The 25,353-nt window shown below is 42.1% G+C and overlaps 1 protein-coding gene across 3 annotated transcripts; it reads left to right on the top strand.

Annotated features, from left to right (window-relative positions):
- The first annotated feature begins 235 nt into the window (after positions 1-235).
- Positions 236-25,353, top strand: pan3 (poly(A) specific ribonuclease subunit PAN3). Of its 3 annotated transcripts, none has more exons than XM_080752131.1 (18): positions 236-1,092; positions 2,367-2,488; positions 3,063-3,135; positions 5,894-6,039; positions 6,338-6,482; positions 7,580-7,794; positions 7,920-8,024; positions 8,272-8,329; positions 9,241-9,402; positions 10,307-10,423; positions 10,566-10,667; positions 14,540-14,705; positions 15,007-15,094; positions 15,309-15,448; positions 17,218-17,347; positions 21,549-21,613; positions 23,073-23,211; positions 23,872-25,353. In XM_080752131.1, the coding sequence occupies exons 1-18, from the start codon at positions 720-722 to the stop codon at positions 24,010-24,012; spliced, it is 2,487 nt and encodes an 828-aa protein (XP_080608257.1). In that variant the 5' UTR covers positions 236-719; the 3' UTR covers positions 24,013-25,353. The 3 variants fall into 3 exon arrangements, with proteins under 3 accessions (XP_080608257.1, XP_080608258.1, XP_080608259.1); XM_080752132.1 differs by lacking the exon at positions 236-1,092 and adding an exon at positions 1,322-1,399; XM_080752133.1 differs by lacking the exon at positions 236-1,092 and adding an exon at positions 1,721-1,801.

Genomic DNA, 25,353 nt, shown 5'->3' with positions numbered 1-25,353 from the left:
CCAAGAGTCAAATAGTCTACTTTTACTCCACTACAATATTAACATTAGTTTAATACTAGTTACTTTGTAGATTTTGATTATTATTACAAAACATATTTTCAAAAGATTTTCATACATTTGAAAACCTGAAATGGGACATTCTGCACAATGAGTACTTTTACTTTTGGTACTTGTCTTTAAGTACATTATGATGCCAACACTTTCATACTTTTACACAAGTAGACTACATTTTGAATTCCGGAGTAGGCTATTTTTTTATATCGCAGTATTGATACTTTTACTTAGATAAAACATACGAGTACTTTTTCCCACCAGTGCACAATGCAAAGCCAATGCTAGCAGGGTAGCCTGCTGCTCTGCTCTGCACGGATCATAGAAAACAACAACAGCATGAGTTCAGCTCAACAACAGGCTACATCGTGAGGCCAGCTGCATGGATATAGCGACGACAACAACAACGACAACCACCAGGATCTCACACATGCAATGCCGTTTTTCCTCGAAAACTCGCGTTCTAGCCTTATAATGTGAGCACTAACAGTGTTGTAGCCATTTCTTTTGGACCATCCGAAGTCATATTAATCTGTTTTAGGTTTAGGGAAACCTGATTTCGAGAAGGGAGAGAGCCAGCAGCTAGCAGCTAGCTCGCTGGCTATCCGCTATCCCTCTATGTGTGAGGGTCTTCCGGAGGCAGAAGCGGCAGCCTCAGCGGCGGTGCCATGAACAGTGGACTCCCAGCTTCAGCTGCTCCGCTCGGGGGTGTCGGATCGGCGATCATACCCAACGTCAAGGTGAAGTTCTGCCGATACTACGCCAAGGACAAGACCTGCTTCTATGGGGACGAGTGTCAGTTCCTGCACGAGGATCCGTCCATGGCGAGCCTGTCGTCGCTGCACGGCGGCGGCGGCAGCCCCGTCCCGCTGTCATCGCTGACCGGGGGACCGGTGGCTCCGGCAGGGTATCCATCACTCAGCGGTCCCGCGGTGTCCTGTAGCGGCGGAGGAGGCGCGGGAGTCCCCGGCGTCTCCAAGAAGAACCAAGAGTCCATGCAGGGGCCTGCAGGCACGCCTCTAGAGGGACAGTTGTTGACCAGTGAGTGTGTTTATATTCATAAGTGTTTCTCAAACTTTCACCTTTTCAAACAAAGGTGTTCCCCTTAACTCTGCCAGTGTACAAATAGAACCAAATGATCCCGCCAGGGTTCATTTGGTTCCATTTGTTACACTGCCAGAGTTACAGACTTGTACGGGTCAATTTAGATCCACCTAAAGGAACCCACAGAGGACCGCTGATATTCAGTCTTCCAAGAAGTGCACCGGGACAAAGGCCCCAAACGCGGTCTGTGTACGCTCTGCACTCTACTTTAGTGGCCCCGTGTGTGGGCTTTGTCAAAATCGAGGTCGGGGATTTCAGCGAGGCCCTGGTCTCCTTTCTTTTCCTCCACGAAAACACAACGGCGCGTGGTGCATTTACTCGGCATTATGCGTATGTGTTCGGATAGGACATAATGCTCATTATGTGTGACTGGCTCTTGCATCTGTGATCTAAAGTTCTGTGATCTAAAGTTCTGGTTTATTAGCAAACGTTCATAGTTGGTGGGCTAGAATGAAGACGCCAAGGAGCCGTCAGTGACGACACCGTCACGCGGAAGTGTTTCCGACTCGACCGCTATTCCACGCCGTCCGGCGATGGGTTGTGACGTCACTAACGTGTCCTTGATGTCTAGGTGTTAACGTTAGCTGTTTTTGTACTAGCCTAACGCGAAGAAGGCCCGCAGTGTTTGACAGCTGTGACTGAGGGGGTGAGTGGGCAGAAATTGACCAGCTCCTTTTATAGCTAGCTTATAATCGGCTATGGTAGATGGTCGCTTAAATCGTAGCCGCTTGCTTTTTTGCTTTATTTTAGTCGGTTTTAGTTGGAGGAAAAAAGTGTGACCGAGACGAGCTGCAGCGTTAATGTGTCTGGAGTGTTGGCTAACCGCAGCTAGCGGCTAAGCTAGTCATGCACCAGGGCATTGTTGTTGCTTTGCTTCTATCCGTTTCAGAGTAAACATGTGGCTAACACCAACACGCAGCCAATAACAGTAAACATAGCCTAGTGTGAGCTGGAACATACAAATGTGACCTAAATATAAATGGGGAAAACTCGTGTTGCCTAGAAGTAGCATGCTTTGCTGCAGACCTGTTTATATTATACTCCCTTCCCAGTAAGCTCTGTGATTGGCCAGGCAGATCTCCGTATAGCTTTGGCATCAGCCGCGTTACTATTTTATTGTTTGTTTTGGAGTGGTTTGTTGCATGCATGCCAATCACGTTATGATGTAGTAGTAGTAGTAGTAGTTAAACTTTGCTTCCTCTCATCCACAGTCCCAGGGATGGAAGGCGGGACCTTAAATGATGCCAATTTGACCAACTCATACTTCAGCAGCAGCTTTATTGGGGTCAATGGGTTTGGAAGCCCCGCAGAGTCTAAATATTCTATGATGCAGGTACACTAAACACGTTAAAGTCAGATTAAGGGCACCATCTTGCACGCTGCCTTGCCCCGTATTATGCCTAAACGTTTTAAATAGTTCAAATAGCTGATAATACAAGCTCGGCTATTTACACTATTTTTTAAATATTCTTTCAAAATAGTAAAAAATGGCAAAAAACTCAAGTGGTATAAGGGGTAAGGCAGCACACAAGATAGGGCCCCCTGTCTACACCAGTGATTCTCAACACTTTTCATTTAAATGACCCACAATTTGATGTGCATTAGGCCATAGATGCCCATTTTAAAGGAAGTTTATTATTATCTCTGGGACACCAATCTAAGAACATTCTATATTGTTAGAGATGATTTGGTCCAATATGGTCAAATGGTCCATATACATTATTTGTATATAAAGAAGATTTAACTATCATTCATTTAGCTGGGGACACCCTCAAGGACTCCTGGGGGTCGAGGACCCCATGTTAAGAACCACTGGTCAACACATCAAATAGTTTTTTACATTTATAAATAATAATTGGTTTCGTTTATAATCTGTAACTTGTCTTGCGTATTCCTGCAATTTCTAGCGAATGACCACCAGCAGTAGTTCTCCCAGTCTCCTCAATGATGGTGCCAAGAACTTCAGCCACAGCACCCTTGGTAAGAATCATCCATTTGAGCTGAGGTTCTCTAAAGGCTAGTACACAAGATATTTGCTCAGATTATAATAATAATAATAATAAAGCTTTATTTGTATAGCACCTTTCATGACATGAAATGCAGCTCAAAGTGCTTTACAGAGCAGAAAATGAAGCACAGTTACTTAACAGAAAAAATAAAATACACATGAATACAATAAAGCAGAACAATAAAAACATAAAACATTGAAGAACAATTTCAGAACAGTGTGGACGTCAATAGCATCAAAGAGATAAAAAAAATAATTCAGCTAAAAGCAAGAGTAAAGAAATAGGTCTTTATGCTCTCGCAGACCATTTTTGGGGCTCGCCGACAAAACCCCCGTTCTGACGGAAGCTTGGGCTTTCGAGCAGAGGTTTTACTCACTGTGTGTGATAGCCCCTGCGAGAAGATAATTGTGCGATTCCAGCGCAAGGCGAGAGCTTCCTGAGCATATCTGAATATCCGTCAGGTTTGATATTTAGCTCTGTTTTGGACTGGGCTGCGATAAGCACTGCGAGGAGCGAGTAATCAGTTTCAACCAGTGAGATAACGGTACCAGCTAATCCCCTTTCCTTGGGTCCTTGTGTTATTTATTGTGTTGTACTTCAAAACCAAAACAAACAGCGGAGACGACAACAGCATGGCTCCAAAGAAAGCGACACAGAAAACAAAAAACACACAAAACACAATAACACATGGACCCAAGAAGAGGAGGATCGACTGGTTGACCTCTGGCAGAGACCTAATACTCACTTACTCAGTTTATAGTTCCAACTTTATTCTCTGGTTTCACAAACTCAAAGCAGCGCAATGAGCGCACACATAGATATAAAAAGCTAGATGCCTCAGTTCATTGGAGCGACGAGCAACAACTGGAGTGCGGACGTCTGTGATTTCCGGGGACCACACTGCCAGTCATGTGACTACTGGCCAATCACAACGCGTCTTTTCCATGACTTATCAATCCATCCACGGCTGTGTGGCTCAGCTGTTCTTACAGGCTGCGTACGTAAAGGCCTGCCCGACCTGCCTCTGATTGGCCTAGCAACTTCCGGTTTCTGTGATGCACTGCGATTCCCCAACACTCCCTCCCATGGGCCAGCTCTCGGCTACAACTTAGCTATGAATCCTATGCAATGTCCTGTAAGTGTGTGACTGTGATCCCTTTTCTGCGATCAAACGTGTAGTGAAAACCACAACGATATTATGACAGCCGATTTCAAGAAAGACACTCGTATAGAGTGAAATACTTAAACAATCTACAAGCTGTGAGCTTGTAGATTGGCTATGTGACACCGTCTGTGGTTAACTGAATTGTATGAGCTACTACTACAATATCTACTACTAGTAACGGTTACATTTTAAAACCATTAATATAGACTTATACCAGGCCCCCAGCTCGTGCCCTGACCCAAGTGTTGAAGTATCCCTGAGCAAGACACTTAACCCTGAACTGCTCCCTGGGCACGCATTTCTTCTAATAGTTAAGATGGGTATATGCAGATGACAGTTTTTAGGTATGTGCCTAAATGAATGTGGTAATAAGCATCTAGATCTTTGTCCACTGATTTATGGGAATATGGTCTGAAAAATCGACCTCACATTCTGGAAGTTTGAATCTGGAAAAAGTATGGAATTCTTGAATGGAAATTGTGTAGGAACCCTGGAAGGAGTTCCAGGGGGTCCCTAGCAAAATAAGTTAATATAACAAAATCACTTTAACCCTATACATCGCCTATCTTTAAAAAATGTGAACAATTTACTATATTGAAACATTTTAACAACACGAATCTTTTATGGATGGGGGTCCGTGGCACAAAATATTTTCAGGTTGGGTTCTGTGGCCAAATGCATATGACCTTTGTCAGCCTTCTGATTGGTCCCTGACTGGCCAACCAGAGAAATCATTCTCTTTTGCTACCGGGGGCGGAGTTATGCAGTGGGACAAAGTCCACATTCTTCCATTAATATTAATGGCGAGAGTGTAGTTTTAAATTGATATTTATTTATATTCATATTTTATTCTTTGCTTTGTCATGATAAATAGGAACATTTTGGAACAAAATGGAGTGAATACACAGTAAATATTTGTTGAAATGATAAAATAAATCGCTATGTGGATTACTAGTCTTGCATAGAAGTCTCCTGCTAGACACTGCATTGTGCGGTGATGCGCGGTACGGACACGATGCAGTACGGCGCGGTCATAGCGATTTCGATGAGTATAATGAATAAGCTTCAACAAACTAGTTCACATAAACGATATCGATGTAACTAAGAGATTCGATTGGTACATATATTTTAAATGGGCAGAATTACAATTAAAATCCATTTTATTTTGAGGGCGAGATTATAGTTCCACAACTTCCTGGTCATTGCGAGTCACCCAAGATGCACTGCGCTCTCTCTCTTCTCTGTCCTCTTCCTGTTTCAGAGGATTAAACTAATTAAAACATGCATTTTCGGGGGAAAAAACCCTGTTTTGCAATGTAACTACTGTACTTTTATGTTCCTTTTTTATTAATATCAGGTAGATGTTTTTCTTTTGGTACAGCAATAATGAGACTATGGAAACGACATGGGGTGGGACTTTTTTCCCATTCACTTCCATTATAAAAATATTCTTCCCTGGCTTTGTTGTCCCACCTAGTAACAGAACCACATGGGGTGGGACTTGACAAAGAGTGAATTTTGGGAGTCCTTGACATGAACATGTTTGAGATCATCTGCATTACAGCTTTTCCATGGAGCAGTCTTCATCCAAAAGAACTCCACCAAAACTCCACTCCTGACCTGCTGGGTCCTCCTGCAGATCCAGTGAACTCTCCGACATCATCACTGTTTAGTGATTTTGGTGCTCTTAGCATATCACAGAGGAGAAAGGTGAGATAATTTTGTCGCTGTCTGGTGGAAACCTCATATGCCCAAAACCGTTATGTAGTTATTACTTGGTCACAAGCTTCTTTTCATTGGTTCAGACATTACTGAGAGACTTAAAAAAGACTAACTAGTTTAAATAGCTGACACATAGTGAGCTTGTAGATCTACAATTTTTGCTCCTTATGTACAACATTCTTCCACAAAGTATGGCATTTGCAGCTTTGCATTATTATTATTGGCATTATCTTGTGAGGTAGTTGAATGAAACGCAATTCTTGATTCCAACCTGTGTGTCTTCCAGGCTCCAAACCCAGCGGCCAGTGAGTTTATCCCTAAGGGAGCTCCACGCATGGCCACCATGGTGCAGCCCAATATACCAGCCTTCCCCTCTCCTCTCTTCCCCCATCCTGGTCTCAGCAGCTCCACAGCTGCTGGCCTGGCCCCAGGTGAGGCTTTTGGATCAGTGCCGTCTCAGCTGGGAATACACCTCATTTGTGTTACCTTGGTACTTTCCACCACTATCAAAAATTATTAACATCTCTTTTTCATCTCTTAAGCCTAATTCAGACTAAATGTTTGCAATGAGCTAAGTTCAATCTTGCAACAATCTGGCTACAGAATTACCCAAACTGTGGTTGGAAACATTATGAAACTGGACTGTCCACATCAGAGGTGATGAACTGAGACGATTGCTTTTTCCACAGTCATTTCTCTTGTCATGTCACGTTAACCTACTTCCTTGATGCATTATCTCCAGCACAAACTTTCGTCCTATAGCTATTTCGTTATATATTGTAAATAATCAGCTTTATTCATATGATATTTCAGACAACCAACTACCAATCCTAGCACAGTCCGTTTAGGTTATGAGATATAAACAGTAGTCCCTACCGGGTTTGGGAACAACACCCAAAAATGTGTACGTGAAACATAATTTTGACAGTTTTTCTTGATAAGATATCAATGTGTTTTGGCTTGATGTATTGTTATCCTAAACACTAAATGGATTAAATGTGTTGTGATGCCATTTTGGAAATTCATCCCCACAGGATATGGGAACATAACTGTTACAATCTGGTATTACGTTATGAAACCTGTTCCTTGTGATTGAGGTTGATTCTCATGTAACTCAATGAGCCGGCATCAGCCAACCCTGCCGACGGGGTATTTCAGTGGTTCAAAATCTTTAGTCTGAACTAAGCTTTAGAAGTTCACCAGATTATACTATAATAATATAGCAATCTCCGAAATATTGTCCGCTCTTTGATTGGTCAATCACTTTCATTTGTGTTTTTATGTTTTTCTTTTTCTCTGGTGGTACCAAGTGTATCTAGGGATTCTTTGGACAGGATGGTATAAACAGAAAGACATGGAAGAGCAGATAGATGCGTACATAGGGGACATTGCAAGAGCCCGAATCAAACTCAGGTCCTTGTGACCCACAAGGAGTATATGGTCAGTGCACTAACTGGCCACACCACCAGTTAGAGCCATGTTGTATTTTGGGTTTCTGAACAATATGTGTTTTTCATCCCAACTTTAGGAATGTCTCTCTCTGCTGGCTCCTCTCCTCTCCATTCTCCCAAAATCACACCCCACACCTCACCTGCCCCTCGCCGACGCAGCCACACTCCCAACCCTGCCAACTACATGGTGCCCACCACTTCAGCCGAAGCCCACATCATCCAGAAGGAGACTGTGGGTGGGACCACCTACTTCTATACCGACAACACCCCTGCACCCTCTGTGGCCGGGATGGTACGTGCTGTTAGAAATATACTTTGGTAATTTCCCGGGGCATTGAAAAACAGCAGGTCATGAACAGAAAGCAAGTTTTGATTTACTCATAAATAGGAAGTTGTCTTGTGCTGTTTTCATCACAGGTGTTTCCTACCTACCACATCTATCCCCCTACGGCGCCTCATGTGGCCTACATGCAGCCCAAAGCCAATGCCCCATCCTTCTTCATGGCAGATGAACTCCGACAGGTAGCACTCACTACTACCTCCTCCTCCTCGCTTTATTTGACACATGATACCATTTCTTAGATGGTACCGATAAGCACAATTAAATTAAGACATTAAAAATATCATAAAATAGTCCTTTACCCCAAAGATTATAATTTCCAATAATTGGAAATTATTACAATATTAAGTAATGTAATCAGGATTATAATTAAAATAATTATCGTGCAGCCCTAATCTGATGTCACATCCTCTGGCTTCCCCCCCTCAGGAGCTGGTAAACAGACATCTGATGACAATGGCCCAGCTTGACCAATCAGAGAACCAAGGTAAAATATATCGACTTCGTTGCGATCAGATAATTGTTACATGATGTTCTTTGGGTTGTTTGTTTTTGTAAATGAATGTGCCCTACTTCATCATGCACAAGTGTTTCACAAAAGTAGTGAAAACAGCAGATCTACAAGATCTGCTATTCTTGAAATCTTTCGTTCCACCGAACAGTAATGGTTTTGGACATACTTTCCACCCGACAGCAACGATAGGGCCAATGGCGTTTGTTTAATTAATAATCTTTTATACTGTATTTTGTAATACAGTATAATGATCTTGACCTTTTCGACCCAAAAGTAAAAATCTCTTCTGGGCAGCTTCCTGACTATTAATTTCACTAGGAATGTTTGAGTTCTTGTTTTTCATGCATTTGGGCTTACACAATTAATCATTTTCATCACTACACAACTAAAAGTAGGACTAGGGGTTCTGTACAACACTACTATATTAACTTGTTTAAAAGGTTTGAAATGTGTTCCTCTTGACTGATACTGGTATTTTGTGGCGTTGGTTTCTTGCTTCCGACAGTTGACATATGTCGTGTGACTGTGAGGTGTTTGTGGTATTTGTGGGTCTTGCCCTCCAGTCTGAATCATCCTGAATCTTGTCTTCATCAGTCCATAGTTCATTCATGGGGAGGTTTGGTGGCATGTTTCAGGCAGACACAGATGGACTGTCGAATTAGGTTGTCAGCACTTTCAAATTTCAAATGTCAAAACAAAACGAGGCTTGGACAACGCTTTTTTTAAAAATATATATTCAAGAGCTATACAGCATGGGTCACAGGAGAAACCTAGTTACAGGATGTTTTATATTCTGCATGCATTTGTGGATTTAGTTTTCTATTCTGAGATTGGGTGTGCACATGCGCTTGCATTTGCCTTCTAACTGCTGCTGTGTCTGGCAGGTGTTCCAACCGAGGTGGACAGCTACCACAGCCTGTTCCCCCTGGAGCCCGTCCCCCCACCCAACCGCATGCAAAAGACCAGCAATTTCAGCTACATCACTTCCTGTTACAAGGCGGTCAACAGCAAGGATGACCTACCTTACTGCCTGAGGAGGATACATGGTGAGATGTGATGTGATGGTGTGATGTGGGCCGTGTTGAAAAGACGTATCCCTGCCCTGGGGTGGGGAACGGGACCTGTCTCTGCAACATCCTGTTGATTTTTCCCTTCCAATCATATGACGCCATTGGTTTCTTCTACAGATCATAAATCAAGCCTATTTTCCAGCGATTGCAAATCTGCCATATGTCTATAATAATAATAATGTATTTGTATAAAGCCTTTCGTGACACGAAATGCAGCCTAAAGTGGCTTCATTTCCAGCGACTGAAGTTTACCCCTTGCTTCCAATGCAGTGTTGAATAGCAAGAATCGGCCTCATGGTGGCGCTAGAAGAGGGGCATGTGAGAAATGAGGGGTTGTTGTGGGCATGTGAGAAATGAGGGATTGTGGTTTGGCAGCCAAGGAGTGTGTGTGCAATGGATAGGGGCAACGGTGGCGGAGATATGAGTAGGGGAAAAGTGTGACGTGACGTCATTGACTGACAGACAGCCGGTGGAGGCTTTGATAGTAACTGCGACCTGACGGTCGCAATTATGTCCATGTTTGTGGAGATTGTATAAATGAAACTAAAGTGTCTATTTGATTCCACACGTGCAGTATTTGTTGACACTTTTTAATACCAAAGATTTTGTCAACTTTCATCCTTCTTGCTGTGTAAATAAATTCAAAGTGGGCTGCCTGCATCGCTGAACATGATTTGTTCTCCTTTTAGATTTTTTTTTGGCAATTTTATGCGAGAGTGTAGAGAGACAGGAACCCAAGGGCAGAGAGAGAGAAGAGAGGCATGCAAGACAAGATGGTTGGATTTAAACCCGGGCTCACTAGGAGCATATTGTCTGTGCACCCGCTGGCTGAGCCACCGTTGTTTTTAGTTTTAGCTTTGCTATGCCTCTGTGTGTCCAGGGTTCCGTCTGGTGAACACCAAGTGCATGATGCTGGCGGACATGTGGAAGAAGATTCAGCACTCCAACTCCGTCACACTGAGGGAGGTCTTTACCACCAAGGCCTTTGGAGATCATTGTGAGTGTGTGTGTGCTGAAGTGTATATCTGTGACTTTGCTTTAATTGCAGTTGTGTTTATTTCCCTCCTAAATATCACGTTTTGGATTCTGTGCATGGTTTGCAAACTAAAAAATATGTTGGATGTTTCCCCCCCCCCCAGCGTTGGTGTTCTCCTATGACTTCCATGCGGGTGCAGAGACCATGTTCAGCAGACACTTCAGCGACCCCGCAGCAGACTCCTACTTCACCAAGAGGAAGTGGGGTCAGTTGGGCTTCTCATTATCTCCGTCTCTCTCTCTGCTTATGTCTCTCACGCTCTTATCTCTCAATCAATCTTCTAACATACACTTGCACATTCACACCCTTATAGATCACAGCCCTCACATCATCTGCTACAGTTCCTCTTATTAATCTGCCTACGTGCAGAAGTTGTACTGTGCGGTGTTGTTAAATGTGTGATTGCTTTCAGCCTTGAGCGTGGGTCTGTTTTTTGCGCAGTCTAACAAAGCTTGTTGCTCAAAATGCTCTCTGCATTATAGGTAATCCTCTTAATGGGAGCGATTTGCTGTTCAAAATCAATCTAATCTATATTAAGGCTGGGCAATATATCGAAAATATATCTATATCGAGGTATCAAATTCAACATGCAAGATATACATATCGACGAATGCGGCTTGAAATGAGGTATTGGTGTATGTGTCAAATTGATTAACAGACACAATATCCATGCACGTAGCACATGCTAAAAAGCAGTCCATCTGTAACCAGGTGTGGTTATTTCAATAAAACCATTGTTGGAAAATGGAAATAAGGCATTTAATGTATTTATTCTATGTGTACTGAGCTGTGTGCATGCAATGAATATGCTATTCATTATCTGGGTTAGGCAGGCAGTGGACCTAAGGCAGAAAACACATTAAAAACTATATAATGCAGTTTTTACTAATATCATGAGTAATATCGATATCGAGGTATTCAACAACATTATCGAATATCGAAGGTTTTCCTAATATCGCCCAGCCTTAATCTATATTCTACCAGTAAGACTCCCTAATCGGGAGATAAGCGACCGTAGGTCGCTTATCTCCACAAATAGGGCAAAAATGGGTTTTTCCAAAATCTTCCTGATCCATGTTGATGACATGTAGACATGCTGTGTAGTGATTTCCGTGATTTTAGGGCAAAATCTGTAGGAGCAGTGTCCAAAAATGTGTTTTTAAAAATCGACCTGAAGGTGGCGCTATATGGGACAGATTCATGTTGATGGGATGAGTGTAGACATACTGGCCCTCATTTATCAATGGAGTGTAAAAAATGGTCTATTTTTTTCACCAAATTTTGCGTAGGGCAACGTGTGCACGGCATTTATCATTGCTTCCTAAACAGACACACCTGGCGTACATTTGATCCCAGCGTTGATAAATGCGCAGGCTGAAATTTAAATAACACGCCCTTAATTATTCTCGAAACGCCCCAATTTTACGACCAGAACAACCCGAATACGACCTAACAACCAAAGAAAAGCCATGTCTGCGTCCCACACACACCACGCACACATGCACGCACGCACACACCTAACTAGGCTACTTGGAACAGCAGCATTTTGGTTTACACAGCAGTCTTTGACAGTGGAAACGTGGGATTAACCAACGGTACAATCTTTGACAAGGAGGCTATAGCACCGCAGCCGACATGAATGACACAAGTCACTGCCATGAATACTTTTGGATATTAATTTAAACCATTGCCTATACCCGTGCCGTGCGTGCGCAGACAGAGCGCGTTCATTTGGTTACAAGCAATCATAATTCCCCATGGCCATGATCTCAAGGCTCGCCACGTTGGGTTTCATCATTAACTCCAGCATAGTGTACAGTATCTACTGTATAAATTGAGAGACCCCACGGTAACGTTTTGGATATTAATTTAACCAAATTTCGGCGACGAGCGCAACGCACGTTTGAGTGCTTGAACTAGCGATCATGTACCGTTCCTGCGCGGGCTGGTCTTCTCCCAGGTGGGCCGTGGACCCCCAAATAAATCATCCGCAGCGTGCGTGCGCGGTTTGGAGCTTCGGGTTTTATCCATATTTTAAAGGACTCGCGTCACTGTATAAATTGGAGGGGCTCACGCCTCACATCACGGTAGATCACAGCGGCGCCGCGCTGGTCCCGAAAATGCTCTCGCATGCGTTCGTAGGCTATGTGCTTGTTCTGAGCCAGATCTGCAATCTTAAAATATAGACTGTTAAAGCACTTAACAGTAGATTGCTTCCATGTTGCTAGATTTTGATTGCTTGTCATTGTAACTTGGAAATACAATTGGCGTGCATGTCCATGATGTAGCTGGCTATAATATACTTTTATAAAATGTTATATTTTCACAGGATTATTTATTATTGTGTTGGATATACATTTTCGAGTGGATACATGTGTCCATTGCCTGTCAAATAGTTACACAATGCTGCTCCGCACGTCTACAATGGAACAAAGTGGTGTAGGATGAATCCTACACCACCTCTGGACTTGACGTGAGATTTGATCCTACCCTACGCCAACGTCAAAGTCAAGTTGAAATGATAAATGTCGAGACTTCCCTAAATTTCGGTGTACACCCAAATTTTGATCTGCACCACGTTGATAAATGAGGGCCACTGTGTAGCGATTTGCGTGATTTTAGGGCAAAAACTGTAGGAGCAGTGTCCAAAAATGTGTTTTAAAAATCGGCCTGCAGGTGGCGCTAAAAGAGGGCCATGTGAGAAATGAGGGGTGGGGTCTCCGCGTTGCCTTGGCGGACGAATAGGTACCGGCCCGGACGCTCCTAGCCCGAGTTACGGCATTTTATGTGAGCTGCAGTGGAGGAGGTCCTCCACTGGGGGCGCCACCACTTTTGCATCCGTTCTGGAGCACCAGGAGTGGGTGGTCCCCAGGAATTCCCCGTGAGCAGCCCCGTTGGGGTGGTCATTTGGTCATTTTTGCACATGTGGTCATTTTTTACACCTGGGGGTCCCCCAGGGACCTGGGGGTCCCTGGAGCTCCGGGGGTCCTTGGAGGTTGTAGTTTGCCAGGTAAGGAGTGTGTGTGCAAAATGTGGCATGGATGGGGGCAACGGTTGTGGAGATATGAGCAGGGCAAAAGTGTGACGTGTCACTCACGGAGGGACATTTTTTTACACCTGGGGGTCCCCCAGGTTACCTGGAGCTCTGGGGGTCCTTGGAGGTTGTAGTTTGGCAGGTAAGGAGTATGTGTGCAAAATTTGGCATGGATGGGGGCCGGTGGGGGTTTTGGTAGTAAATGCGACCTACGGTCGCAATAACATAGCCATTGCAGCAAATGCATATTTTGGACCAAGATGTTAAATATGTGTGTCTGTGGTAGATACATTTTTGTGTCTGTTTGTGTTTAGTGGTGTCTGCATGTTGCTCTGGTCTGGCAGTTGGCTTTTGTTACCATGTTGAAGAGAGAGCAAGCGAGACAAGAGCAGTTGAGAGGAAATTGTGGCTGAAAGTGATCCCCTGACAGGTGGTGTAGACTGTACAGACTACCTGCCAGGAACACGGTCAGAGGAAGCAAAACCTCTCAGACCTGCTCTGGCCTTTTCACAATCAACTGCAAATATCTCTTATCTCAGAGAAAGCAGTAGTGTAAAACACTCACCAATGTAAAACCACAGCATAGGAATTGAATGTTTTTTTTTTTCTTTTTTTTTTTCATCTTTGGGCTCTGTGATGCCATCTAAAATACCCAAACACTCAGCTAGAAATAAATAAAAACAAAATGTGTTTTTGTGTTGTAGTTTTTTTTGCTATTGTTTTCAGTGGCAACTAGTGGCATCTATTCTGCACTACATGTCCTGTTTTATAAAATACAAGTCCTCCCAATCAACACTGCAGTATGACTGTATTCTTTGTGAAATGTACATGGTTGTGAGGGGTGCAATTTCTAGGTTTTCTACTATTATTATACTTTGTGTGTTTTGTCTTTTTTGTCTTTTTCTTTTTTTTTTGCTATGGAGGTGGTTCTTGCACACAATAGCATGTAATGTCACCATAATAATGGCCGAAAGTCTTAGCTTTCCATTCCTGCCATCTAAACCTCAATTGTTCTGCTGTGTTGTGCGTGTGTACCTGTGTAGGCCAGCATGAGCCTCCGCCGCCTCGGCAACATGCAGGTTTGCTCCCAGAATCTCTGATCTGGGCCTACATTGTCCAGCTGAGCTCAGCCTTGCGCACCATTCACACTGCTGGCCTGGCCTGCCGAGTCATGGACCCAAGCAAGATTATCATCACTGGCAAGACCAGGTACAACGCATGTACAGTATATTCTATGTAAACACAAACACACACACACACACATATTTTGAGCAGGGTATTTATAAACATGTGGGTTTCTGAAAAGCAGCATGGGTTTCACTAAGTTGCACGCAATGCACTGGTGTTTACAGCGTTTATGGTCAATAAACTGAAAGCAGAAGTTCATTACAGGCTTCCTGCATTTTTTCTTTTTTCCAGAGAAGCTTCACATTTGTAGAAGTCAAAACCATGCACCCACAAGCAAGAGATATGTGCATGCACACACTGAATGATATTATTCTCTCTGCAGGTTACGAGTGAACTGTGGCGGAGTGTTTGATGTCTTAACGTTTGACAACAGTCAGACTAATCACCTTGCCCTTATGCCACAGTACCAGGTACTTTATGTAGTTTTCACATGGCTGCTTCTATATCTGTGCACCTACTGAAAACAAGAGCCATGTTATATCTGTTTTCATGTGTGGCTACTGATGTTTGTAATCATGGCTTGATCAAAAATATAGTTTTGTGTCTAATCATTTGGATCACAAGAAAGCATGGTGTGGTAGTCCAGGCTTTCTTACCACTTGGCGTTGTGTGTGTCTTGTGCAGCAAGCAGACCTAATCTCCTTGGGCAAGGTGGTGCTGGCATTGGCATGCAACTCCCTTGCTGGCATTCAAAGGGAGAATCTGCAGAAGGCCATGGAGCTCGTGTCAATCAACTACTCGTCAGACCTCAAGAACCTCATCTTGTAAGAACAATACCCCTCATGTCTTGGTTCGCAATGCAATCTGTTCAAATGCATGCTCCAGTCAAATTACTGGCCCATCCTCTGCTTATTTTAAAACGGTTTTAACACTTGGCTACATATTGGCAGTGCCAGGTAGATGAGACCTACCAGAGTAAAGTTATTTCACTGTTTATTTCTGGGATGTAGAATTGAGACTTATTTAGATTCCTGTGATCATGTGTGCCTAATTGGTTGGTAAAAAAGAGATATTATCATGTCACCATGAGGCTGCTTTGAAAGTTTTAGGTGCACAAAACATGAGCGTTTGACACTGACTGGTCAAGCAGTTTGCTAAATTTGCTCTGGAATCACGCACATAGATTGACAGAGTAACCTGAATAAAAAAAGATGAGATGATAAAGAATCCTTGGGTGAACATCGAAAGCTAATTTATCTCTCCAATTATGGTTATAATCTTTAAGCTGGGGGTTGGACCATGTGCTCCTTTTGAGTTGAAGGACCCAAGTTTGAATGTCACTCTTGGTTTTGTCTTGCATTTCTCTCCTCTCTCTGCCCTTGATTTCCTGTCTTTCTAGTCTCTACCTATGAAAATTGCAAAAACAAAAAAATGGAATAGACATGCCTCTGTCAACAAATATGTCATGTCAGGGGAAAGAAATATGTTACGGATAAATCGGAGTAAACAAAAAATTACTGGTTAAAGACTCCTACACTAATTCCATATGCTCACAGACAAATGTTCAACCTCCCATGTAAAGACAGCTCTAAATACAGGTACAGTACGTTTTCTAGTACACTTGTTTCATATTTTCTCTTTCCATATTTATAGTTGAGGTTCAAAGTTGTTCATTAACTTGGGTCAGATAGCAAGTTCAAATCTCTAAAAAGCAGTGCAGTTCTTTTCACACATGAAATGAAAGATAGAAACAACATGGTCAGAAATTTGATATAGTACAAGTGACAAAATGAATCAAGATGGCAGAGATCCATTAAAGGACAACTTTTGTTTTTTACAACAAGGGTTCATATTTTAGATTGTAATTAAAGAATATAAAAGATGAGTGTTAACATTATTTAATTTACTTCTTTCTATTGTTTTAGAGATTCTTATTTCAGTGGTTTGGGGCATGTGTACAAGTGGCTAAATATGTCATTTTACCCAGAATAAGCCCATTCTCAAGTTACAAGGCAACCTTTCATGGTTGGATGTGACTTATGGGGCTAGAAGAGTTACTGTAAATAGCAAAACTGCTGGCTTATTGTGTCTAAAAATACATATTTAGCCACTTGTACGCATGCCCCCATGCGTACGCATGCCCCACATTTTAGCACGGTAAACGTGATAAAACAATAGAACGAAGCAAATGAAAACATTTTAACACTCGCTTTTTCTTTTCTCTAATTACAATTTAAAATATGAACCCTTGTTGTAAAAAAACAAAGTTGTCCTTTAACAACAGGCCTACTCAGATTATGGTGCATACATGACCACACAACCCTCCAATTATCTGACTAATCCTTAACTGCAGTATGAAGACTCCCTACTAAGTATATAATGAAATGAATATAATTAGTGGTATTTTAATCACATTTGAGATTTTGAGTGCCAGTGTTCTGTTAATGGTGAGGTGTAAGGTGGAGGCCATTTGAGGAGTCTGAGGGCATAAGTTGATAAACACACACACACACACACACACACACACACACACACACACACACACACACACACGCAAGCATACACACAGACCTTATTGTTATCATGTGTGCAGGTACCTGCTGACTGAGCAGACTCGGCTGCGGAGCGTCAATGACATAATGCCTATGATCGGAGCCAGGTTCTACACACAACTGGATGCATCGCAGATGAGGAACGATGTCATTGAAGAGGACCTGGCCAAGGTATACAAATGTGTATACCTGCACGAACAAGAACATGGATGCACACACACAAAAGGGGGATGTTGCTATACATGCAATTCTGATCTGTTTTTGCTGACTGAAATTCATGGTTAACGGCTAAGAATCGCTCAGAAACACACAGGATGTTGTGCTATGTACTTCAGCCACTGCTGAACACCACAATCTCTATTTCTGTTTTTAGAGCTTAAATGTGTGAAAACACGGCTCCTCTGTTAGTGTATCGTCTTGTTCACATCCCTCTTGAGCTCATCTCCAACCACCCACTGTCATGTCTAACTCTAACACAAAGCTGAATTCAATTACTTATTGATGGTATCAAGTGACTTCATTACCCTTCTTTACCAAGAATGAAACGACTAACAACAAAATACATAATGACATAAAATTGTAGTTATACGATGGAGGGAGGGTTATAAGCTAAATACGTTTTTGCAACTGATCTAGACCTCAAGAGTCTTCTCCCCCATTAATTGTCTGTGGTTTGTGGTCGTCTCTGCTAGTGAGCACAGTGGTGATGTTTCCTACTGTTTACTATAGCTGCCCTTTTCGTTTTTGTCATCTAAAATAATTTTGGGTGCATGCCCACATAATGTGCCTATTAATCATGATGGGTTTTCATTTAATGTCTGAATGACAAAAAATAAATCTGATATGATGATTTTTACATCGGCTCCTTCCCAACTGGTATTTAGGTGTGTAGAGAGCAAGATATATAATCTTATATTTTCTGTATATACTGTACTGACTGCATCTCGTTAATTTCTAGACCTACAGCAAATTCAATCATACTTTCTACCAAAGATGTTCCCAACCAGAGCTTTCAAGCTATTTATTTGGCATCAACCTAAAGGAACTTCCCTCTTTAATTATGTATAAGATATGTTGGAAAGAGAATATTGGACAAGCATCGTTCAAGATCAGACTATAAGAGGTCTCTTGAGACCATAGATTGGTCTCCATGTTAAAAAGCACGGTGACAGACAATGCCTGGAGTGCTTTCAAGTCTATATTTTTAGCAGCTATAGACAAACATGCCCCCATCAAGGCTGTCGGGATTAAAGTCCGGACAGAACCCTGGATAGATGCAGAGATTTTAAACTCTTATCAAGGCAAGAGACAAAAGTCTTGGGCGTTTTAGAACATCTTTGGATGAGCATTTATTCAAGGAATATAAAAGATTGAGAAATAAACAAAGACCTTATTTTAATAATCACGTCATAACATAAAAACAACCCCAAAAAGCTTTGTCAGTCCTTAAAACAACTTGGTTGTTGCAATAAATAAAAAATCGCACCCGTGCGAAGTGAGCGGTGCAAACTAATTCCTGTAAGGGCGCCTGCGCGAATCAGTGTTGATAGGCATGCATGGCAATATTCTTTGTGTTGTGTATCATGTCAGTCTAGAGGTCTGCTCAGACTATATAAGGTTTTCGTGTGTCCTGACCTTTACACCATACAGAGGACGGAACCATCTCTGGACAGAACCAGCTCTGCCACCAGAGCCTGATGACTCTGGTGGTCGTCAGTTAGGCAACCAGGGACCTTATTTGCCTCTAGATTTTTGTTTATGACCCTATACTAATTATTTCGGCAAAGCCAAAGTATTTGAATTTCATACCACGATTATGTTGACCAAAGAATCATCCGTTATCCTGGGGCGGAACATTTGGTCTAGTTAACTCATGTTACCCTCATTAGTGACGGCATAATCTTTTTTTCCAAAAGCTGTTTATTTGTATTTTAAATTTTTTGGAACCACAGACCTTGCAGCAACAGCTGTACAACCAAGTACAACAGCTGTCAGCCAAGTTCAACAACTGTCAGCTATGTTCAAGACCACTGACTTGACTGAATCTTTCAAGAAGAGCTGGGCCCGAAGAGCCCGAAGAACTGGGATACCCAGTGGATATTGTGTTTATTTGTATTTTAAACTTGTATTAGTTGGCTATCATTTATAACCTGTAAGATCTTCCACAGTCTGTCTAAAAGTGTGGTTATTTTATCGCTTATAAGTGAATATTCATCTAATACAATTTTGAAATTCAAGGTTAGCACAGCTCAATAATTTTTTATGACGTATCTAGGCGGCCTAAACGCGTTAAGACGTATTTTACGCGGCCTAAACGCGTTCTAAATCAGAGTTAACCAATCGGGTGCCTATGTGACTATGACATCATGGACAGATCAACAGAATCGAAGTGTTTCATTGGTCTAGCGGACTCATGTCATCATCATTTGTGACATCATGGTTTTGGTAAAAAAGCGGTCTATAGGAGCGGTTGGCACCGCTCAAAAATCAAATAAGCAAAATCTCAATCTGGACATCAATGGCACTATCAAATCAAATAAACTCGAGGTGGCAAACAACCTAAATACATATTTCACAACTGTAGCCCAATAATTAGTAAGTAAACTGCCTAGTCGGTCAGGATGCTATGGTGAGAGCCATGTTAAGGCCTTCTACCACCAAAAGGGGATCCAAGCTCAAATTGGCTAGAGTAACACCCTTATTTAAGAAAGGTAATAAATTAGAACCCGGCAACTACCAGTTTCCATCTTGTGTGCAATATCAAAGATTATTGAAAAACTAATATATGAACAAATAAACACTTAAGTGACATCGCTCAATTTGCTGTTTGAATTTCAATCAGGTTTTTGAAGATCTCGTTCCACTGATACATGCCTGCTCTATCTTACAGATCATATCAGGAAAGAAATAGATTATGGAAAATACTGCGGATGGTCATGCTTGACCTCCAGAAAGCTTTTGACACTGTCAACCACAATATCCTTCTGAGCAAGCTTGGGGGCTTTGGGTTTCAATAGCACAGCCCTAAAATGTGTGAGATCATATTTGGGGGGGAGACAACAGGTAGTAGACATAAGTGGCACATTGTCCTCACCCCTAACACTCTCTTGCGGAGTTCCACAAAGGAGCATATTAGGTCCACTTTTCTTTTTATTATATATCAACGACATGAAATCAGCCTGTGACTGCAATTTGTTCCTTTTCGCAGATGACTCAGCTCTACTAGTCTCCCATGAGGACAAAGTACTAAGTGCAGAACTCGTAAAAATCAGCACATGGTTAAATGATAATAAATTGTCACTTAACCTTACGAAAACTAAGTCGGTACTCTTTGGGTCTAATCACAACCTAAATAACTCTCCCGGACTCAAGAGTGATGGTAGGCAACAATGAAGTTACAGCCAGGAAGGCAGTCACTTATTTAGGGTGCATATTAGACAATAAATTATCAGGAGAAAATAAGGCATGAAATCAAAAAGTGAAATTCCTTGCTAGAGTCTCGACTCCGGTAGATCAAAGAGCCCTGAAAATACTGGCATCAGCACTAGTTCAATGTAATTTCGACTATGCCTGCACAAAATTATTAGATTAATCCTTAACCCATTTAGAACGGGTACACATTTTGTGTATCATTATTTCATGCTTTAACTATTGAAAAATAGCAGATATACAAGCTCACAGCGCGGCACCGAGTGCCGCGCTGCGAGCTTGTAGATCTGCTATTTTTGAAAAGTCGTGAACATTAGAATTTTGACCCGATTCTATAAGTGTCTTTTGAATCCTTCTAATTCTAGGCCTAAATGGGTTAAACTGCATCCCAGAACCCATCTTCTCCCTGCACATTTTCGTAGCCTAAAGTGGCTTCGAGTCAAGGAGCGAGTATCGCACATGAAAATGTGTATGGTTCACAGAATTGTGAACCGTGAGGTATCCAAGTATCTAGTCAAGGAAAGTACTTTGTTAATGTTAGAGACTCACATTGGTATAACACCAGAGGTAACTCTACAGACTTTGTACCATACAAATTAAACAGCTGTAAGGGCAAGAGTAAGTTCCTATACTCAGCAGCTGTTACTGTATGTGGAATGGGCTTCCTAAAAGTCTTAAATCCAGAGTCTCAAAGGACAATTTTAAATCTGCGCACAAAAGATGGCTGAATGAAAACAGTACTTTTTCATAACTATGCCACTCTTGTAATGTGTATCGAAACATCTTTGAAGGGACCACGATGGAAATAAGCCTACAGGCTTTCTTGTGTTCATCCTTTTGGCTATTTGTATACACATGTTTTCATACGCTAATATGTCAATAAAGAAGTCAATCAATAAGAGGAATGTACAAAAATATAATTAAATGATGTGTCTATTTGCAGGAAGTGCAAAATGGACGTCTCTTCCGCCTTTTGGCCAAACTGGGCACCATCAACGAGAGGCCAGAGTAAGTTGTACTTGAAGATTTGGGATGTCCCAATCAAGTTACTTTGAGATCTTGGTAATCAATTATATTCAGGGTTTACTTTGAGTTCTAAACAATTATTAAATCAATTTAACCAACCTTAAAGTATAGAAAATTGTGAAATATGATTTTCTCATCTTAAACAGGTTGTTTATCAAATTACCCTGAATGTTAGCAACTTTGCATTGGCATTGCTATGACTTTTTCCACTCACAGTTAAGGTAAGGTAAACATTATTGTCCACAAGGGAAATTTTGCTTGGGCTTTCACCCCTGCTGCAGCCACACATAAAACATCAATGACAAAAGACATAATAGAAATACATACAGGGGGGACACAACATTACACAGTGCACAAAATGGTAGTTGATCTAATCTCACAATCAATGCTGTTTCAGAGCCTCGTTCAACATTTTAGTTGACGCTGGTACAAAGGATTTAAACCTAACATAGTTCCATGTAGGTTCACTATACCTTCTGCCAGAGGGCAGGAGTACAAATTCTCCATGTAAAACATGGGTAGCATCGCTAACTATTTTTTGAGCCTGTCTTAGCTCCTATGATCTTCCTGCAGTCTGAACCAATCTGAGCAATTTGGACCTCAGTTGCACTGAGAGATTACCAAACCAAACTGTGATGCCAAATCTGACCAGGCTTTCCAAAACCGCTCGATAGAACATAAACCTTTGGTCAACACCGTGAACCCTCAGTAGGCGGAGAAAGTGCAGTCTTTGCTGTAGTTTACTACAGAGACTGTCCACGTGTGTATTCCAAGTTAGTGAGTTCTCAATACAAATATTTAGATATTTGATATTCATTTTATCAGACACTCCCCATCCAGGGCCCATTCCAATACAAACCCTTAAAACTCCATTTTAACCATTATAGATTCATCAAAAACACCCGTCTTTTTTCTGGTGACTCATACCACCCTCCTGGTGCGTGAGCTGGCCGTGTTCTTTCGATAACATTTTGAATTTATTTTTAATAATCTTTTGGAAAAATGGAAAGAATGCAATACAATAAAACATTTTTTTTACAACAAGGCTTCATATTTTAGATTGTAATGAGAGAAAAGAAAAGATGAGTGTTAAAATGTTTTCATTTACTGCTTTCTATTGTTTTAGTGCTTCTTGGGAATGGGCTTATTGTGTCTAAAAATACATATTTAGTCACTTGCATGAATGCCCCAAACCTGGGGGCATGCATGCAAATCAAAACCGTTAAAATCACAAAAACCATAGAAGTAAATGAAAACATTTTAGCACTCATCTTTTCTTTTTTCTAATGACTATCTAAAATATGAACCCTTGTTGTAAAAAAACAACATGCCAAAACAAAATCTTTCTGATCTGATAGGGACATCCCGTTTCCCTTCTAAAAAGAGATACTACCTAGTGTGAGAATAATTTACCAACTGTGTGTGTTTGTGTTTGGTGTAGATTTCAGAAGGACCCAACGTGGTCCGAGACAGGCGACCGATACCTGTTGAAGCTGTTCCGGGACCACATCTTCCACCAAGTGACAGAAGCTGGGACCCCCTGGATTGACCTCAGCCATATCGTCTCCTGCCTCAACAAAGTCAGTCACACAAACGCACACATGCATGAATGTTCTCTCACTTGCGTTATTCCAATCTGTCTCCTTTTATCTCTGATGATTCTCCATGCTTGATTTATACAGTACTTGGTTATGTGTTGTCACAGATAAGATTATGCATCAATTCTCTGTTAAAAGTTTACAATATTATCCACATGACTTAAAGGGTTTTCTGCAAGTTAAAATGTATCCATGTATTTGGAGAGATTCAACCAAACCCCAATAATTATTTTCCTCCAAATTTGTTTAAGTGAACTCTGACCGATTCAAGTAGAGCAGGTCAGAATTAGTCATGCCTATTATGAGTAGATGGTCCTCTCAGTTGAACATCCTGTTTTAAAATGTATTATGAATGCTTGTTCCTTACACCTTCCCATCTTAACACAGTTCCTCCTTTCCGTCTCAGCCTTTTTGCTCATTTATGGCCACTTGCCCCGGTTTTTGTTTCTAGCCATGACAGATGTTTTTATTAATTTACAAATCTCGTGTGTGTGTGTGTGTGTGTGTGTGTGTGTGTGTGTGTGTGTGTGTGTGTGTGTGTGTGTGTGTGTGTGTGTGTGTGTGTGTGTGTGTGTGTGTGTGTGTGTGTGTGTGTGTGTGTGTGTGTGTGTGTGTGTGTGTGTGTTGTGTGCACATGGTCAGCTGGACGCGGGCGTGCCTGAGAAAATCAACTTGGTGTCGAGGGACGAGAAGAGTGTCCTGGTGGTGACTTACTCTGACCTGAAGCGTTGCTTTGACAGTACCTTCCAGGAGCTGCAGGCTACTGCTAACGGCCCTCTGTAGCGCACCTCCCCCCCCCCCCCCACATACCCTCACCCCCCACCCTCTCCGGGCCCAGTGGTGGGACTACTCGGACCCGGAGCACACAATTGCACTACAGCGGAGGACCAGGCTCAAAGAGATGACATCATCATCATCAGCGTGACAAAGGGCAAAGAGGGGCAGGGCTTGCTGAACCTCAGTCACATACACTGGCCCTGTCCACCAGGATGGCTTTTCTAAATTGTATTTTTTTAGTTTTCTTAAATCCCGCAGCTGCAAATTTGAAAAGAAGATAAAAAAAAAGAAAAAGAAGAAAAAAAAACATGGAAGCTGTGACAAACAAGGATGATGACATTTTTTTAGATTTGGGGAACAAAACATGAGATACAAACCATGTGGTTTTGAACTTTTTCCTGCTTTTATTGTTTATTTCTACATTTGGGGGTTATTTTTTTCTGAGGAGGATGCACTAAGATTTTAATTCTTTTGTTTCTTTTTTTTTTCTTTTCTTTTTTATGAATTAGTGTGAGTGGCCTACAGGGTGTACAGAGAGAGCTAAAGTCACACACACAGACATAAAAGCGATGGCAGACTAAGAATTAAAGACTAAAGATAATCCAGCTTTGTATTGACTGCATCTCTCGTCCTGCTGGAGACCACATCCCTTCATACCGTCGCACTAAGATGGGACACACCACTCCAGGCTTTCATAGAGGAGAGGGATATAACCCATTTCTGAAAAGGCCTTGGTTGTTGGTCCCACCCCTCCCTCAGAAAGGACAAACCACTTGGGTGATGGCTCTCATGGATACAGGCGGTCAAGGGTTGTGGAGCATTAGGCCAAATGGGTATGGGTAGGGTGGGCTACTACTGTAAGTTCACCGGGGATTTGGGATGGGACATTTAAACTGTGTGCTTTCTGTTGGCACTGAAGAAGAGGTGTATTCTCCGTTCTCCCGATGCTGTGCACCAAGTCCACAGTTATTGGTTTCATGGACGCTGTTGTGGAAATTGTCACACAAACTGTTGGGTATGGGTAATGTCAGTCCAGCACTAGGGTGTAGCCCATGGATTGGGCTCCTTGAGGCGGTGCCACAGCTGCCTCTTTGTGGAATGTCCTTATTTTGTTTCCCCATCTTTCTCTCTACTCTTTCTCTCTCACTCTCTCTCTCCCACCCTCCATCCCAAGCTTCCCTTCCTCTCAAGGGGTCCGAGCCCCTCTACATTTGAGAATAAGTTATGCTTTTTGTGATGAATTTCTTGCTGGTTTTCCTCTTTGCTCAACTGTTGTGCAGGGATGCATGATGGGATGTGGGAGTGCAATTTGTTTCGCCTCGATACAACTTTATTCTGTGGACCAAT

The sequence above is a fragment of the Nannobrachium achirus genome (genome assembly GCF_963921795.1).
Source record: "Nannobrachium achirus genome assembly, chromosome: 21".
NCBI classification, from domain to species: Eukaryota; Metazoa; Chordata; class Actinopteri; order Myctophiformes; family Myctophidae; genus Nannobrachium; species Nannobrachium achirus.
Note: the sequence above shows the minus strand (reverse complement) of the source record. Positions and strands in the feature narration are given on the sequence as shown.